General features: G+C 35.9%; 2 protein-coding genes across 5 annotated transcripts; one reads left to right on the top strand and one right to left on the bottom strand.

Moving 5' to 3' along the window:
- Positions 1 to 994: 994 nt before the first annotated feature.
- LOC110699180 (mitochondrial substrate carrier family protein B-like) lies at positions 995 to 6,207 on the top strand. Of its 3 annotated transcripts, XR_002506876.1 has the most exons (8): positions 995 to 1,641; positions 2,691 to 2,867; positions 2,971 to 3,120; positions 4,148 to 4,249; positions 4,340 to 4,410; positions 4,508 to 4,575; positions 4,995 to 5,303; positions 5,627 to 5,738. XR_002506876.1 is itself a non-coding variant. In XM_021876671.1 (7 exons), exons 1-7 carry the CDS (start codon positions 1,447 to 1,449, stop codon positions 5,866 to 5,868), a joined length of 1,005 nt encoding a protein of 334 aa, XP_021732363.1. In that variant the 5' UTR covers positions 997 to 1,446; the 3' UTR covers positions 5,869 to 6,207. The 3 variants fall into 3 exon arrangements, 1 of the variants encoding a protein (XP_021732363.1); XR_002506877.1 differs by having other exon boundaries at positions 996 to 1,641; positions 4,508 to 5,303; XM_021876671.1 differs by lacking the exon at positions 4,995 to 5,303 and having other exon boundaries at positions 997 to 1,641; positions 5,627 to 6,207.
- Positions 6,208 to 9,889: 3,682 nt separating this feature from the next.
- On the bottom strand, positions 9,890 to 16,501 carry LOC110699179 (protein DA1-related 2-like). Of its 2 annotated transcripts, XM_021876669.1 has the most exons (12): positions 15,364 to 16,501; positions 14,944 to 15,131; positions 13,023 to 13,110; positions 12,732 to 12,876; positions 12,238 to 12,358; positions 11,953 to 12,036; positions 11,651 to 11,770; positions 11,288 to 11,500; positions 11,140 to 11,202; positions 10,937 to 11,052; positions 10,733 to 10,791; positions 9,890 to 10,572 (listed from the first exon to the last, which is right to left on the bottom strand). In XM_021876669.1, exons 1-12 carry the CDS (start codon positions 15,410 to 15,412, stop codon positions 10,247 to 10,249), a joined length of 1,572 nt encoding a protein of 523 aa, XP_021732361.1. In that variant the 5' UTR covers positions 15,413 to 16,501; the 3' UTR covers positions 9,890 to 10,246. The 2 variants fall into 2 exon arrangements, with proteins under 2 accessions (XP_021732361.1, XP_021732362.1); XM_021876670.1 differs by lacking the exon at positions 15,364 to 16,501 and having other exon boundaries at positions 13,019 to 13,110; positions 14,944 to 15,031.
- Between the last annotated feature and the right edge of the window lie 1,167 nt (positions 16,502 to 17,668).

Raw genomic sequence — 17,668 nt, 5'->3', positions numbered from 1 at the left:
TTTATCTCATAATTGGAATGAGAGGATATCGTCAGCTCCAAGAACTTATGGGGTTTGGGTGGATGACCCAAACCGTTTGGGTCATCCACCCCTCTCATAAGCAGTCTATTCTAATCAAGGAATTTATGTGTACCATAATTTGTTTGCGGTCCTACTCGGCTCCTTTGTAATCCACGATCATCTTGTTATCTATGATTATCTGATCTCTGCTTTTAACTGCTAGAGCTTTCACAAAATCTACTCTTTCCTCTCTCCGTTTCAATTTGTTCTCTTTATTTTGAATTTTTTTTATGTGATAAAATTGATCAAATTAGAAAGAATAATACGAAATGGAGAAAATAATTTTCTTTATCTAGTCAAATAAACTTGGACCAATAATAATAGTTTTATTTATTTACTATCACGACATTATATTGAATTATTATATATTATTAGTGACCCTATCTTTGGGTAAGTGAAAAGAATTGAGGATTATATGAGTCATAAAAATTAGATACGAAAAGTTTACCAAAGAGAACATGGGACAAGTATATTGAATTGTTGATCCACCCTAAAAGACAAATGTACGGAGAGCTAAATTACTAATACATCCTAGAAAAACTACTTCCTACTATGTTTTTATAATCAAATCGTTAGAAAACTTGTTTCAAAAAAAAAAAGTCGTTAGAAAACTTATATGTTGGGAAAATTTATTCATGAAAAATCTTGCTAGATTTAGTATTTTACATTAGTGACTTTTTATAATTTTTCAAAAGAATAATTAAAGATATTAATAATAAAAATATAGTGTAAAAACTCTAATGAAATCATGAGTTTGGTTATGTCTTATACTCTTATGTGATTGGAGTTTAAGTATGAACCGAGAGCATGTGGAATTGTGGATATAGTTTGCCCACCTTATACTCAACTCCTCCCCACCACCGACTTATATAGAATTATTATTATTATTTATTATTATTATTATTATTATTATTATTATGGTATCAATTTAATGTTAAACCTTCACAAAAAAAGTTGCTCTTAAAATTAGAAAAAATAGGATAGTGAGGAAGAATATTCGACTCCTAAGCTTAACCCTTCTTTTAAGATATTCTCTCACTTAACCTTAGTTTACTAGAAACTTGAGCAGTAAAAAACTGTGTTTTAGTCGGTTTAGAGTTAGATACGACGTCTTTTTACTCGCTCAATAAAATCTCAAATCACCTGATTTTCACCCCTTCGTTCAAACAACGCAGAAATATACCAGCCATTTTTCAATTTCTAGGGTTTATACTTTCCAATTCCTAATCAAATTCACAATTAAAAAATCTCTTCAAAACTTTAATTTTTTCTAGATTCTTATGAATTAATGCTAGGGTTTTCTTTGAGTTTTGAATAATCTGAATAAAATCCCCAAATTTTGTTGAATTTGGAGAGAGAAAAAGAGGAGAGAGAAAGTGATTCGTAATGCAGACGGAAGCGAGGGTAGGAGTAGTCGTTGATGGAGGACAAAGAGATGGATGTGCGCGTAAATACGTACAGGTGAAGCAACAACAAAAAGCCCAAATTGGGACGGTTTCTCAGCTTCTTGCCGGCGGAATTGCCGGCGCCGTTAGTAAAACTTGCACCGCACCGCTTGCTCGTCTCACCATTCTTTTTCAGGTGAGAGAATCTCAAACTTTTTCATATTTTAGGTGAGAGAATTTGATTTTGCAATGTTCTTGAGTATCCCTTTTGTTGGGTTCGGTTCAGGAAGGAGGGTATTGTTGATTTTTGTAATGGGTTGATGTAATTTTATGTTATTCGAAGGGTTAAGGATGAAATTATTTTTATTTATGTTTTAGAAAAATTAAGTAATTTGGGGGTTTTTTTGATTTTCTGTACAATTTGGGAGTATAAGGTTTTGCCCTGTTTTGTTGGGTGTGTGAAAATGTTGAATTTACTATTTCCTTTCTTGAAGGGTTTTCTGAATTATTTGTTGAATGATTGAGTTGAACTTGGTGTAGATTGTTAGATTTTATTTGATAGTAAATTATATGATGAAGGCAAGTGCTGTAGTCAGCTGGAAGTTGAGTATAAAGTTGGCCGGAACTCGTTTGGGTGGAGTTTAGAGGTTGTTCTCTTCAAGTTGGTTTAGCATCGGAACTTATTTTGTTCGAATTTTGAACGTATGGAATTTGTTTTATCTGAGGATAAGATACTTATTTTGGCTGAAGTAAGTCTAAGTTAGTAAGTTGAGGAGAACAATGCCTTAATGCTATCTGACCGGTGAACACCAAATGAACTATGTTGCTGTCCAATGTAGCTAGTCACAGCATTTGTTGTTTCTGGAATGTGATTCTGATTTGTGATTATTGTTTAAAGATTTAATGGTTTATTTGAATTCAGAGCTTTTTAATCAGAGTAAAAGTGATGATTACTTCTTTTCTTATTGTGTATGGTTTGACAACTGGTAGTGGTGATCTGTGAATTTTTTTCCTAATGTGTCATCAATATGGATTTTTATTACTTAGTGATGTTCTTATTATTATTGTCTCTAATTAGAGTTCACAAGAGGTATTTACTGTTTGTCTTTAGTCCTTTTTGAGGTGTTTGTTTAAACTTCTAAGATTGTACTTTGTTTCAGCTAAGATTGATAGTTTAGCTGTTTTAATTTGGCTGCTCAGAAACTTGTCAATTTCTCTATTATTTCAACATGGTACTGCTTTTAGGTGCAAGGCATGCATTCAGATGTAGCAACATTGAGGAAAGCTTGCATCTGGAGGGAGGCTTCACGAATTATGCACGAGGAAGGATTAAGAGCTTTCTGGAGAGGAAACTTGGTTACAATAGCTCATCGCCTTCCTTATTCCTCCGTCAGTTTCTATTCATACGAACGATACAAGAATGTTGGTATCCGCGTTCCATAAGCTTACCGCACATTCCCACACTACTAAACTTGTTTGGGTGCTGGATTGTAGATCTGACATTTTCTTTTAATATTTCTTGCAGCTTCTGCAGTCATTTCCTGGATTAGAAAGTAGTAGTGAAAGTATAGGTGCACATATCTTTGTGCGGCTGACTGGTGGCTTTTTAGCTGGAGTAACATCTGCAGCTGCTACTTATCCTCTAGATTTGGTGAGGACACGGCTTGCTGCACAGGTAAATTTCCTCAGCCAAACTCTATTATTTGGGTCATTATCTTGTTTGTTGTGTGAAGATATTGTTGTACATTTCCTCAATCACCCATATCTGTTTTTGCTTTTTTTTTTTTTTCATTTCATTTCTCATCTGGGCTGTTGGACTGCTTTTATGCTGTATGTATTTGTTGATGTGGATATTAGTATTCAATATGATGTAATACACCTGTACCTTTAGTCTTTAGCTTTCTGGGGACCAACAATTCTTCTAAACTTCTTGCCAACCAACACTCTATCAGATACAAGATACTTCCAAGGATCAAAGTAGAACCCCTCAGGATCAAAACGCTAAGTCAGATATTAAATATTATTAAGTTTATGATTAGAAAACAAAGAACAAAAAATTAATTGTTTTTTGAATTAAAATGTCAATGATTTATATGAACACATATTTTTTGCCTTTTTCCCGGCCAAATTCTTTATTTAGGGAGGATTGTTTAATTTCTTTTCAATTTTTGACTATTTTAATAGACGAGCTAGGTGTGTTGGGTTTGCGCACAGTTTCACATACAACCCATTTAAAAGCACATTTTAATTGTTCTGGTTTTGGGTTGAGATATTTGTCCATATTTAACATGCTTAATTTCGTGTTAGGTTCATCATTTTAAATGACCCACTTCTACATGTTTTGTGCCGTATTTAAGTTATCCTTTTGTATGAGCTTTTACTAGTTCATGGTTTGAAAAGGAAGTAAGCAAGGCAGCGCCTGATCTGAAATAATTGGAAAAAAATAATGATCTGTCTGTTTTTCTGCTTTGTCATATTTATATGTGATTATTTGAACTCTTGATGAAGTGTTGCCTTAAAAGTAGTGATTGCATTAATATATCGTGGTTTTGCCTTTTGTCTCTCTCTGCATGGCTGTTGCTTATATCGATCAGTTGGCTTGGAAACCAGCGTAGTCAATCAATTTTGATCAAATGTTTAATCAGTCTCGACTCTCTTTTTTGTATTTATTAGTTTTCCAACTTTGTTTGCCATTCTTGCAGACAAATGTGACATATTACAAAGGTATATGGCATGCACTACGTACCATTAGTAAAGAAGAAGGTGTGCTTGGTCTTTATAAAGGGCTTGGGGCAACCCTTTTGGTAATCCCTCATTCTTATCTGACCTACATCTATGCTGTGCTATTGAAGTATGTTCCTCTAAACTGTTGATTTTCTAACTTTTCTTTTTAGAGTGTGGGGCCAAATATAGCGATCAGCTTCTCTGTATACGAGACTTTGAGGTCTCATTGGCAGTTGCAGAGGTGCTTAATGCATTAACTTTACTATAAGATGATATCAATATACTGTTTTTCTACTATCCATGTATAACTGATTTATTTCCATAATTTTGGACCACAGGCCCCAAGATTCCACTGTGCTTGTGAGTCTTGCTTGTGGAAGTATATCTGGTGTTGCGTCATCCACTGGTGAGCGAATCTAAATTTACGTTAAGAAGCTAATAGTTTTGTGCAAGTTTGCACATTTTTTTTGTTTTTAGCCATCTACTTATGTGTTATCTGAACAATTCGGAGCACCTGCTACTTTGACACGTCTAGGTGTTTGCACTTGACCGTTGATCGTTAATCTGGAGTGATTTTTGACCTTACTTGAATTCTTTTCCAATGACATGTGTGGCTGCCAATGTTTGACATTAACGATTGTTCTTTTTTTTTTTTTTTTGTTTGTTTGTTTATGCTGAAAACTGTCTACTGAATTTATTGTAGAGAAGGCCAGCATGGAAGAGAAATTTCTGGATGACTAGTTAGATATTTTTAACTTCGTTGTTTAGATACTCCTGCATATTGTGCAGAAGTTAATTCTTCTAGTTATTATGCTTTTGATGCAGAGAAACAGGCTGAGGTGCTGGCTCTGCACTAATGTCTAACAAGACTGACACTAGAGCCAGGAACCAGGAAGTTGTTTAATTTTTGCAAATGATTTTGCAGGGAATTAGATTAGAATTTATCTTAAATTCCTAAATCCTAATACTTGAATTTTATTGACTCTTTTGATTCAAAAGGGTCTTGCTTGGATTAATTTCATCTTCAAAAGTCTATCAAGCATTGCAGTTGGTCCCTTTTCTAGGGAAGCACCAGTCTCAGATGATTTGAAACCTGTTCTCCTATGCCAAATGTGAGAGGCTTCCTCTTGTGAGGTATGCTTCTCACTTAGGCTTTTCTGTGGTGGATGTGTACATGAAAGGCCAAGTCTTTTGAGTTCATCTATTACATAATTGCTTTGCTCATCTTTTTGATTTCCATGAAGCTTTGATTTGTGTGTTGATAATATGATTAGTCCTCTTCCAATGTTGGGCATTAGCTAGCAATTTCTACTTTATAGTTGTGGCAAGTAATGGTGATCACTGCCACCTATTCACGTCATCTTTGTTGGTAATTTGATTCTGTTACATATCTTGTGTTGAAAACCTAAATGCACAATATTTTGTACTTCATTGATGTTACACTCCTGTAACTGCAGCAATATTTCCCATTGATTTGGTAAGACGAAGGATGCAATTGGAAGGAGCTGGTGGTCATGCACGTGTATACAACACCGGTATTTTTGGTACATTTAAGCATATCATCCGGACAGAAGGATTGAAAGGACTGTACAGAGGGATTCTCCCTGAATTCTATAAGGTTGTCCCCAGTGTAGGCATTGTTTTCATGACGTACGAGACAATGAAGAAGTTTTTGTCGGATAATGCTGTAGATCAGTAGCTTCCTGTTGGAAACAAATGTTCCAGTAAGGATGTATTCAGATTTGACATAGAAGTTTTTCGATATGCTGCTCCATTGATGTATTTGCAACCTCTTTTTACTTGGTCTAGACCGCTAGTATGGTGGCAAATTTTGCTCCTGTCACCCTTAGAAAATTTACTTGTATACATCATTGAAAAATGTTTTATAAATGTTAAATCGTGTGGAAAGTGTGCTCATCTCCTTTCTTAGATATTTCCCTCATTTTGAAGTCCTTGTATGAGAATAGTTTAGAATCATGATGTAAAGGAGTTTGTAAAGCAATATTCTTCTATATAGAAAACAAGCTTGTTTGGTGGAGATGGTGGGGAAGTCACTATTACAAGTTCAAGCCCCGCCCTTGGGAGTAGGGAGATTCTCCGACCTCTCTCTCGCTTTTCAAGCATAGATCTATTTCTAGGAAAATGTTTCAATCCTTTTGCTCTTCTTTGACTTGTTTTATTTCACTTAAAAAAACTTCAAATGAAAAGAACACAGAGGATTAGAGGGCAACAAGCTCATGATATCGCTAATTTTTTAGTGGTATTGCTTTCGTGTCTTTTTCATATAAAGGAAAAGGTCTCTTGTAAATTATAAATTTTGTAAAACTCTATACTGATATGCTAGGTTGCATCGATACGGACACGAGTACGATACGGACACGGCAATCCTAAAATAGGGGACACGGGTACGGCAAATAACAAGACAAATAATATATCAAAAAAGGAGATTTTGACAACCTATTCAATAAAATACTAAATAATTAACCTTAAAACAAGTCATTTACCGTAGCTAAATAATTCTCCTAATTCACATACGCTATGAAATGTGCTATGAAATGTGTTTTGAAGACGCTCATATTATAACTCTTACCTTTTTCTCTCATACTTTACCTTAACTTTCTAATTAAAAAAGTTAAAAAGATGAGGTGACATATCAAAATGCAAACTGGATCGTATCATAGTAGGATACGATTCGTCTCAAAATGTCTAAATATATTAAAAAAACCGGAAGCAGTTTTTATGTGTGTCCGTCGTGTGTCGAACGAGTGTCGGTATCCGAAACGGTGTCGGACCCAGACACAGCTGTTGGACGAAGTGTCCGAGCATCCTAGCTGATATGTTTGTCATAGTAGTTTGGGTCGAATATATCTTTGTTTTTTACCAAATGTATTTAATTAAATTTTAATTGATATGTAACAAAGATATACACATCAAAGTTGATATGCAGCAGTTTCCATACTTTTCATATTCTAGAATTTCTGTTTAACCCTAGAAATAATAGATTAAATTTGGAATTTTATTTAATATGTGTTTTAGTTAACTTTTTACAAATTTAATCGAAGATACTTATTCTTATAAGTTTTTTTTTTGTTTTTTTTTTGACAAGAAGCCCTGACAAAGAAAAAGCCTGAACAACCAGCCAGTGAGCCGGGGCAATCCACTGACGAAGAACCTTGTGAAGCTTGCAAACGGAGAACCGCAAGAGAGAATCGAATATTGAAGCAACCAGGGGTAAGAAATATCGCCTTCACGACAATTCTCAGAAGGGAAAAAAGATTGGAACAGTCGGAGTAGATAAGGAGACAACGAAAGCCTCGACGATCGGCAGCCCGAAGAGCCCACAAACAAGCCTGTTACTCAGACTGAAGGGCCGAAGAGGAGTGACAAGCTCTCGAGCAACCACCCAAAAGAGAATCTGAAACATCCCTAAAAATCCAACCTGCTCCCCCCCTAAGGTCGCGAGCACTCCATGCCCCATCAAACAGAAGACAGACATCAAATGCAGAGGAGGAATTACCCTACAAATAGCAAGAATCAAAGTTTACCAAAGTAGGGGGAGACGGTCTCCCTAACGAGCAAATGAGGGACCTGAATCCTTGCACCGAAACACTCCTAAATATCCATTCCTGCACCAAATGAAAAATTGTGCCAGGAGACAACACTGCCTGTCTAAAACTCTTATGATTACGCGCAAGCTAGACTGTCCAATAGAAGGAGACCAAACCGTCCCAATTCCGAGAGGAACGAAACTCAAAGACTGTATCAACGAACCAATCATTAAAAGGTTTCCCATGCAACAGAGGAGGAGAAAAGGCAATTGGAGCACAAGCCCAAAGATGGGAAGTGAAGGAACAGTCACGGAAAAGGTGGTCTGACGTTTCACGTTCCCGGCAACATAACACACAATTTGGATTTATCGGAATTCCCCGAAGCTGCAGATTCCCAGAGAAAGGCAGAGCATTGTGAAGCAATTTCCAACAAAAACACTAAATTTTTGGGAGAAGAGGCAACCCCTAGTAATGCTTCCACCAAGAGGCGGGAATTGCACCCGAGACCCCTGAAGATACTGAATGATTAAGCAACATAGCATAAGCAGACTTGGTAGTGAAAGATCCATCCCTAGAAAACTTCCAGTAGACGAAATCGTCCATCGAAGAGGGCGATCCAAAGCTAGGATGCGGAGCGCCGTAGTATTATCAAAAAGCCAATGAACTGAGGTCGAATCCCATGCGTAAGAACGCGGATTAATTATTGAAGAAACATGTGTTGGAGAAGCCGACACACTAGAACCGTCACGAAAATTAACAGGCCCCCCGGAACCCAGTCATCCTCAAGTATTCGAACCTTAGTGCCCGAACCAACTTTCCAGGCTATTCCTCGATCAAGAGTAGACAAACCAGTTAAAAGGCTACGACAAGCCCGAGGAATCGTCCAAGTCTGAAAAGAACGCAGGGAGGGATACTTAGTAGTAAGCATCCGCGAAACCAAAAGCTGAGAGTGTTGGTGAATATGCCAGTATTGCCGAGCGAGTAGCGTAAAGTTAAAACTTTCCAACCTACGAATACCCAAACCACCTAGATCTTTAGGCAAATGAAGAAGAGACTTCGAACGCATTGCTAAACCCCGAGACCGAGAATCAAATTTCTACCAAAATCGTGCCAACAGGTTGTCAATGCGAGGACAAACCGAAGGCGGAACCTTAAAAATCGACAGGATATGATTGAAAGAAGCAACCAAAATCGAATTAATAATGACTAATTTGGTAGCAGAAAACAAACCAACAACTGCAAAATCAAAAAGTCGCTTGACCACTTTATCAATCAAAAAGCCAAAGTAATTACTACGACTTAACTCAACCGGTTACCCCAAATAAGAACCAAGAGAGGGCTTGCAATAAAGTTTCAGACTACAGGAAAGATAGTCTCGATAATCTTATGGAGTATTCGGGCTAAACTTGACAAACGACTTGCAGTTGTCACGAGAGAGCCATAAGATTGTCATAAGCGGAAGGAGAAACCTGTAGGAACAGCAACGAGTCGTCCGCGAAGAACAAATGAGAAATCGAAGGGGCACCCCTTGAAATACTGATCCCCCGAATAAAAGAGTCCCTTTCAGCCTTCCTGAGCATGGCAAATAAAACTTCCATACAGAGGACAAACTAATAGGAAGAAAGCGGATCCCCCTATCGAAGGTGACACTGCGGCTAAAAGGCTGGGGAAGGATTACCATTGACTAATACCTGATAAGAGACTGTCGAGACACACTGACTAATGATATGAATCTAGTAAGTTGGGAAACCATAAGCCTGTAGAACCCGATCATAAGCTTTATTCATGTCCAATTTGATAGCTGCAAAAAACCTCTTCTTGGCCTTTGAATTGTTCATAAAAGAAATGACCTCATGAGTAATGAACGCGTTATTTGATAAAAAAACGACCCAGAACAAAGGCGTTTTGATAATCAGCCACCAAACTAGGCAGAACCACGCGAAGGCAATCTGTGAGACACTTCGCAATACACTTATAAATCACGTTGCAGAGACCAATTGGCTGAAACTGAGAAATTAGTTCAGGATTTTCTACTTTCCTTGTTCTTTTCCCGAAAGTATAAGTATTTTGTTGGAGTAATGCATTATGCAAAAAGTAACATAAGGTAATAGGGCTATACAATTGGCTTTGATTTTGTATTTGAAAGAACAAGACATTAAGTAAGCAAGGATGAAGCGCTGGAAGAACTTCCTTCCAAAAGAATAATTCAAGTTCAGAATTCCTTAATCGTATCAATCATGGTAATTCAATTGATAACAATAACAGTAAATAAAATGCAAGTGACTTCTCAACAAATATACGGGCAGTACTTGGACAGTTTATTACGTAATCGTGTAGAATCTAATAATGTGATGTGTAAATGACCCCATAAAAACCAAGGGTGGAAACTCAATTTAAGATTTCCATAGTCAGCTGATGTTGAATACTCGAGAGTTGAGACCAAAGAACAGAGGAACTATCCTGTATGTTAAATCCGTCAGAGTGAATGTAATAGGAAGAGAAAGGGGTGAAAGGAGGGAGCTTGGTTCTTTATATTGGAAAACTTCCAGTGAGATGTATATGATTTAAGGTACGACGTAAACCATAGGTATTGACAGCTGCATTGGCTGCTCTAAATCCTCCACCGTAAGCTGGAGAAGCATCATGGGCAATCTGGTGCAGGAAAAACTCACCCAACTTCTTCTCAACCTCAGAAGTCCTGCCTTTTTTCGAAGATGAATATGAAGATGTAGATGTAGAAGCTGTAGATGTGGATGGCATGTTTCGAAAACCTGGCATCACCTCCGACTCAAGCCACATATACGAAAGCACTTGACAAATACCCTCCTCAACCTCAGGACTAAGATTACGGTAGCCTGCACAATTTCATAAATCAGTTTCAGGTGTAAGTGAATGATTAATGTTCTTGCTAAATGACAAAAATTATTACAAAGTAATTACTCGAATATGTTTCTCATTTCAAAAGCATTACCAACTTTGAGGATAGCTAGTGTATTTCTATAATGTAAACAATACCTTTAAGACGTAACCATCCATGCATCAATTCATGAGCAAGTATAGCACCCGTCAACAACCTGTATGCAAACAAAGCAAAAATTATCAACGATTAGTTGAAGAAAATTAATAGAGCTAATTGAAATTCTTATAATGAATTGTAGCCAGCAGCCTCCACTGTGAGCTAGGTTCAATATTGTAACAATCATCAGTAGTGAAGCTTACCTAGGCAAACCATAGAGAACAAGAATTGCTGTCACTTCACATTTTCGGGTTAGCTTCTGGGGTTGTGTTCTCATTCCTACCAGTTTATGTCCTCCAATTTTTGGCCTTCTAAGTATCTGGTTGATTTGGCAAAGGATAAATGGTTGGCATAGATAGATAATAAATCTATATATAAAAGGGGAATGAGGATCATAAGGACATACACTGGTCACAGTCTGCTCTTCAGATAGACATAACCCTCTGGTCTCTGGCATGTGATGAAAGCCCTTGAATACAATCATTCACAGGGTTTAGAGATTGTTCACAAAAAAAAAAAAAATATTAAAAAAAATTAGAGAAACTGCTAATTACATTTTTCTCCCCTACAATAGCTTCATTTAGGGCTTGTCTTTCAACCAAAAGCATGGGAATTTGTTGATCAATTCTCATGTTCATCCCTTCATAATAATCCCTGATAGCATGATAGAGAGGTTGACAATCTCCGGTGTCCATGATGGCAGATTCCATGCACTCTAAGCATAAACTCCTTCCATCTCCTAAGGCAATGTACCTTGTATTCCAAGACTTTAAAATAGAAAAAATAAGGAAACATAAGCCAAGGGAAAGCAGAAGTTACATATATCAGAAAGAGAGATATTGCAATCCACAATGCAGTATTCTATTAATCTGTTACTGAAATTTGGTAAATGAACAAGATTTATTGCTGTAATGTACCTCTAAACGTTCACAACTGCAGCAACGAGCTGTGTGATCATGCTCATGTGAGGGACAATATTTCTGTGTCCAAAATGGGTGGCATCGATACTCAATTAAACCAGCTGCATTTGTTGGGATCTGAAAATGAAGGATAAGATATACTTCATTGTCTACTCAGTGATAAAACCTCATTCTGATAGGAAAACCTATTAATATTTAATTCCAACATTCACTATCACTAGGCAAATACTACATATAACAAATAAGAATAGAACTGGAAAGGGCCACAGATCAGAGGACAAAAGTTGGCATTTCCTTACAAATTGGTGGCAAACTTCACACTTCGGATGAGTTAACTCCTTGAAACAGGTTTTATGGTATGGATCCTTCCCTGACAAAGAAAACTTGAATCAACGGAAAAAAGTAAGACTTGTTTCAACATAAGGAAATAATTGATAATATTTTAAACAGAGATAATACATTGGTATAACAGGGTAGAAACAAATTACAACCGTGGTTGAGGAAAGTCGGAAGTGACATTATAGAAGCATGCAAAATTGTAAACATAGATACAATTTATTATTATATAGGAAATATTGGACTACCTCATGCTCAGTGATGGGGAGACGGCAAGAGCGACAGCAAAAGCATTCTGGATGGAAAAATGTTCCCATGCATCCAAGATAATTTCCATACCCAATTTCACCGTTGCACCCACTGCATAATCTGCAATCCAGAGCATTAACCATAAGTCAGCATATGCATTTCAAGATTGGAGATGTCCATAAAGTAGAAATACCAGAATTGAAATTTTAAATCTAAGATTTTATTAACATTAAGGCCATAAAGGCATAAAGCCAATGGAGACTTATTCTCAAATTTCTATTTATGAGCAACTGATAACATTCAATGGTTCACAGCAAACATCAGAAGACTTGTGTGATGAAAAAAAGGGAACACAAAGAACATTGTGAATCATTGAATGGGACTGGAAAGAATGGGACTGGATCATGAGGATAATCAGGGTAAGTGTTCTTTGTGTTCCCTTTTTTCCATCACACAAGTCTTCTAATGGGACGGGAAGAGAGAGATTTTGTACCTATAGCTTCTAGGAAAGAATGGGACTGGATCATAAGGAGGATAATCAGGATAAGTGGGCATATAGGGGATATAGGAAGGTCTATGCAGACTATCTTGTAGACCTCTTGCTGTATCGTCATCATTGTCTGTGCGCCGTTTATAGCCTGAAAGTGCGGATACAGCTCATTCAGTGACAGGATCAGAGAGAAAAGGGTGAAGTAGTGTTAACTTGGATAATGTGTGTTAGAAAGAAATATTATAGAATGAGAAGCACAGCCATTAGGCTCAGTTCTTATTTAACAATACCTACCACCTGGTCTTTTGAAGTCATCTGACAAAGAGAGAGCAAGCGCACGGTCTAACTCATCCTGGTCTTTACTTGCTCTAGGCCGATCATCCTGATGCCATTGTAAATACAGGTTAGGCTTTTACATTATATAATATGAGCTAACTTGTACTAAAAAATCAAAACAGCAGACGAAATCAATTCCAATATAAGGGACTGTATGAGAAAAATGGTTATACTGAAAATTATGTTCTATGTTGGGGCCAATGCTTGTTCCTGGTAGCTAAATATGCAAATTTGTTTAATGTTTGAAAGTTCAAGCGACGTGGATGAGAAGAATAGACCTGTTTCTAACAGCATATAAGTGAAGGTAAAAATTCTGCATCCACTATTTATTGTAAATAAGAATCAGTCTGTAATTTACCTGAAAGTGAATTCTATCTTTCACAGCCCATTAGGTAGTCAGCTATAAATAGTGGTAATGGAAATAAATTTAACATTTTAACTGTAATTTGGCATACAGAGTAACATCCTAATGTCCATAGTAATGCAATCTCATCCCCAAACTTGTGTGTTTTTTCATAAATGTCCATTACCACCCAATACCACTCTCCCAAGTAGTAATGGATGGTAATGAAAATTTGTGAAGAATAAGAGATAATTTGAGGGTGAATTAGCATTACCATGGGATTGGACATTGATTTTTCTTACATAGCAATACACAAATTCATTCTCATTACCACTATTTATCACCACTTACCAATCAGGTTGTAGACTTTTTGTCTTCTAACCGCTCAATACTTTGGGCTAGCAAAAGACTAACACAGAAAGGGAAATTTTGTAAGGAGCTTATGATCTGTTGATCTAAGCAACATGTTTGTTCATTCTTCATCAGATTATGTAAGCTTAGTTTAGTTGATGTTCACCAATGCAAAGAGTGGTACACAATTAATAAATCCAAAACAACAAAGGTGTGCTATGTGACAAGAAAATTAGTATCTCCTTTGAAGTTCACGTGTTTGAAACTCCGTTCTGTGCCACAATAGCGCTTACATAATAAAGTGATGCATCTTTTCATAGTAATTTGTGTTGAGACTGTTGGCTGAATTTGCAAATTAAGATTATATACAAAGTCATCATCTATAAACTAATATGGAAGGAGGGAAAATGATACTTATATTTAATAGAGCATTACTAGAAACAGGGAACTAGGGATCATATCTAAACTAAAAAACTTTTTTTTTTTTTAAGGAAATAAACAAGGTTCTCGTTACTTTGATACAATTCATAAAAAGTAGGATTACAGCTATAAAATAAGTAAAGATATCATTTTTCCCAGGATATGATTCATGATCTGAAATATGTATTGCTTGTAGCAGGCTCACAGAGAATTTGGGATGCCTGGACTCCAAGCAACCCATTCCCCTCCTCTTAACCGAAAAAGGAAAAGCAAAAAAGGAGAACAAAAAAGAAAAGGAACCCCTGTATGATCTTTTTCTTGGTCACCCTTAAATATCTTATGGTATAGTAAAAATGTTATAAAATGAAATCCTTGCAAAATACAATGTAAAAGGAAACTTTACAGAAATTACATGTTTTTTTCCTGTTTAAAAAATTCAGCTTTTGGGTCCAACTCTTCTACTGTAGTAAATATACCATTACCACTTTCTTAAGGAGCACATTTTCACGTTTCATCAATTATAAAAAAAGTGGGACAAAAGACTAAAGTGCAATAGCACCATTTAGTGCCTACCTAACAGGATTGAACTTTGGAAGATATGATGTAGGCAATAACCAGCTTCAATTATTCTACATGACATATTAAAAAGAGTTTATTTGTTACTCAGACATTATTTGCTAGTTAGAATTACGAGTACTTGTAAAGTTGTAATAAAAAGATCAACCCGGTTGCAAAAGATATATAAAGCTGTGTTACATGTATTACCAATGATCTAGAAGGTGCCCGCCAAACCATATTTTCATCCTCGAGAAACTGTGGATGTCGACCACCAGCTGATGAGCCGCGACTAGACCCCCCACCACCACCTCCTCCGCCACTACTGCCTTTAAAAATCTTACTCAACCATTTCATAAACCGCGACTTCTTCTCTGTATTCGGATGAGCCGAAAGCCCTGCTCATCATTATTACAAACCACTTCAGAACTTCATAACTATACTCATCATCTAAATTTCAATCAAGACATAATTTTTTTTCTAAATAACAATAATATTACTAAGTCCCATATAATTAAACAGAACATGATTAAGCGCGAAGCTCGAGAGTTCATTGAGGCATTTTATCGAACACATGGCTGTATACCCAAATACAAATTAAAAAAAGGCGGCAAAAGGAAAGAAGCTTACCATAAATACAAGGCTGAGAAAAGTGTTGAATTTCAGTGGAATCAGCCATGAAAATGGAAGTGTAAAGCTAATAAACCGCCGGAGTTTGAAGGGGGGAATCGAAAAGCGAGAAAGGGAGGTTTTATGGAATGAAAAGGACCCAAAAATTGAAGAGAGAGAAAAGGAAAGAAGAAGAAGAAGAAAGGAAGAAAAAGAAGTAAAGGGTGGGAAAATAAAGGAGTAGTACAGATTGAAGAAAGGGGGCATCGTAAAAAAAAGGCAAAACCCAGAAAAAAATAAATAAATAAATAAATAAAAGGAGAAATACAGAGAAGAGATTCTTGGCTTGGAAAAAGGAATGAAGAAGAGAAGAGAGAGAAAGAAAAGGATTGATCAAAGGGGAGGGAATCTATTGAGGAGGATGATCGTTGAAAAAGGTGGTTTAAACGGCTCAAAGAATTTGGGGAAATTCGATTTCTGTGGAACTGGGTTAAGGAATTATTTGGAATTATGGAATTTTTTTATTTTTTTTTTGTGTGTGTTTTAATGGAGGAATATGAATATCTTGTTTCTTTCTACTGTATCATTTGATTTGAATTTTAAGGGTTTTTCCCGGGTAAAAATTAAATTAGTGTTTTGAGTTTTTGACTCAGCTGGGGACGGCTAAAGTTTGATGAATGATGATTGTGCCTTTTTATTTTCAACCGTCCTTTTGCGAGGGCGTTGGGTCCGGATGGCTGAGAGAGTGATGATACGGTCATATGGATGATGTTACGCTGAATTGAGATAAAATGAACTGATATCAAAGTAAAAAATGAATTAAGTTAACTCCCTTGGAGTAGAAAAATAAGTTAAGTTGAGTTTAACTTAAATGAATTGAATAATTTTAAAAGAATATAATTTTAGTGGGGCAATTTTTTAGTAGAGACTAAAATGAGTATATTTAAATAGATTGACGGCGTGTTTTGTTTACTTTTTAAAATAAAAGTTTTGACGTAAACGTGATTTTTTTTTTTTTTTGGGTTAGCAGGTTAAGCACTTTGAAAGTGGGGGGATAGGTAAGGGAATCCCCACCCCAAAGTGTCTCTAGTGGGGTTTGATTCCACAACCACAAAACTTACCATTAGACCAGGCTATACTTGGTAAACGTTTTTTTTTTTTTTTTTGGTAAAAAGAAGACCCATCTTAGAAAGGAGATATAAGGGAAATCTCTTCTAGAATATGTTTGGTGCGATTCGACCCCTAACCTTACACCTGAAAATCGGAAAACTAGCTAACTACTCTAGCCTTCTATCTCTAAAAAAAAAAAACTAGTTTACTTGGCCCTTTGTCGAACCTGGTATCAAGGAGTGTGAAAGCTAAAATTTGAAGGCACAGTATCGCTATGCTAGACGCTACACTTCCGTAAACGTGATTAATTGGGTCCAACCTGATATACATATTACATAAAAATCAAAAATCAAAGTTAATTAATTAATCTAATCTAATCAAGTCTGAAGTTAATTTTAGATTAGAACAAGTAAAGAAAACACAATTTAAGTGCCTATGGGATATTAGATATACTAGGTTAGACTCCTGCTATTCACGTTTTTTCAAAATCAAAAATTTAGCAATTTCGCATAAGAAGAGAAGATCAAACAACTCTAATAATAATTGATATTACCCTTGTAAATCATTAAAATAAAAAAATTAATCCAATAAATTACAACAAAATAGAAAGATATTTGGAAAGCGAAAGGAAAAAAAAGTAGATCCGAATAATTGAATAGATTTAAGCTATAATAGATGTAAAATTTCTGTGCAGTAAAAAATATGGTTGAATACTTGAATTTAGTTTTTTTTATTATTTTTTGTATTTGTATTTTTATACTTTAAATTTAATTAAACAGAAATTCAATGTATCATATTACTCCATAATTTACAGTTAAAGAATCAATATTATGGCTTATAAAAAAAAATGGAAGCTTAGGCGGAGAAAAAAAAAAGAAGGAGAAGTTGACACGTGTATAGCCTGGGAGGAAATATGATGTAAACGGTTATTACTTTAGTAATAGTTATAGATTATTCATTGTCATTTTAAGAAGAAAAAAAGTGCATTTTGAAGGAACTCAAGGAATGAAATTGCATGAAAAGAGAGGAATGATCAAAGAAAATTATGTACGAAGTATAAATTGGTAGTAAAGAAGGGCTTTCATTGACTGAATATCTAAAGGGCACAAAGCCACAAATAATACGTAGTAACAACTTATCCGAACTATAATCGACTTGTATATGGAATGATGATCTTGTCACTTGAATATTTCACATCCGCTCTACTCTTATATCA

Source organism: Chenopodium quinoa, unplaced genomic scaffold (genome assembly GCF_001683475.1).
Source record: "Chenopodium quinoa cultivar QQ74 unplaced genomic scaffold, ASM168347v1, whole genome shotgun sequence".
In the NCBI taxonomy this organism is placed as follows: domain Eukaryota; kingdom Viridiplantae; phylum Streptophyta; class Magnoliopsida; order Caryophyllales; family Amaranthaceae; genus Chenopodium; species Chenopodium quinoa.
The sequence above is the reverse complement of the archived record's forward strand: the minus strand, read 5'-3'. Positions and strand labels throughout refer to the sequence as shown.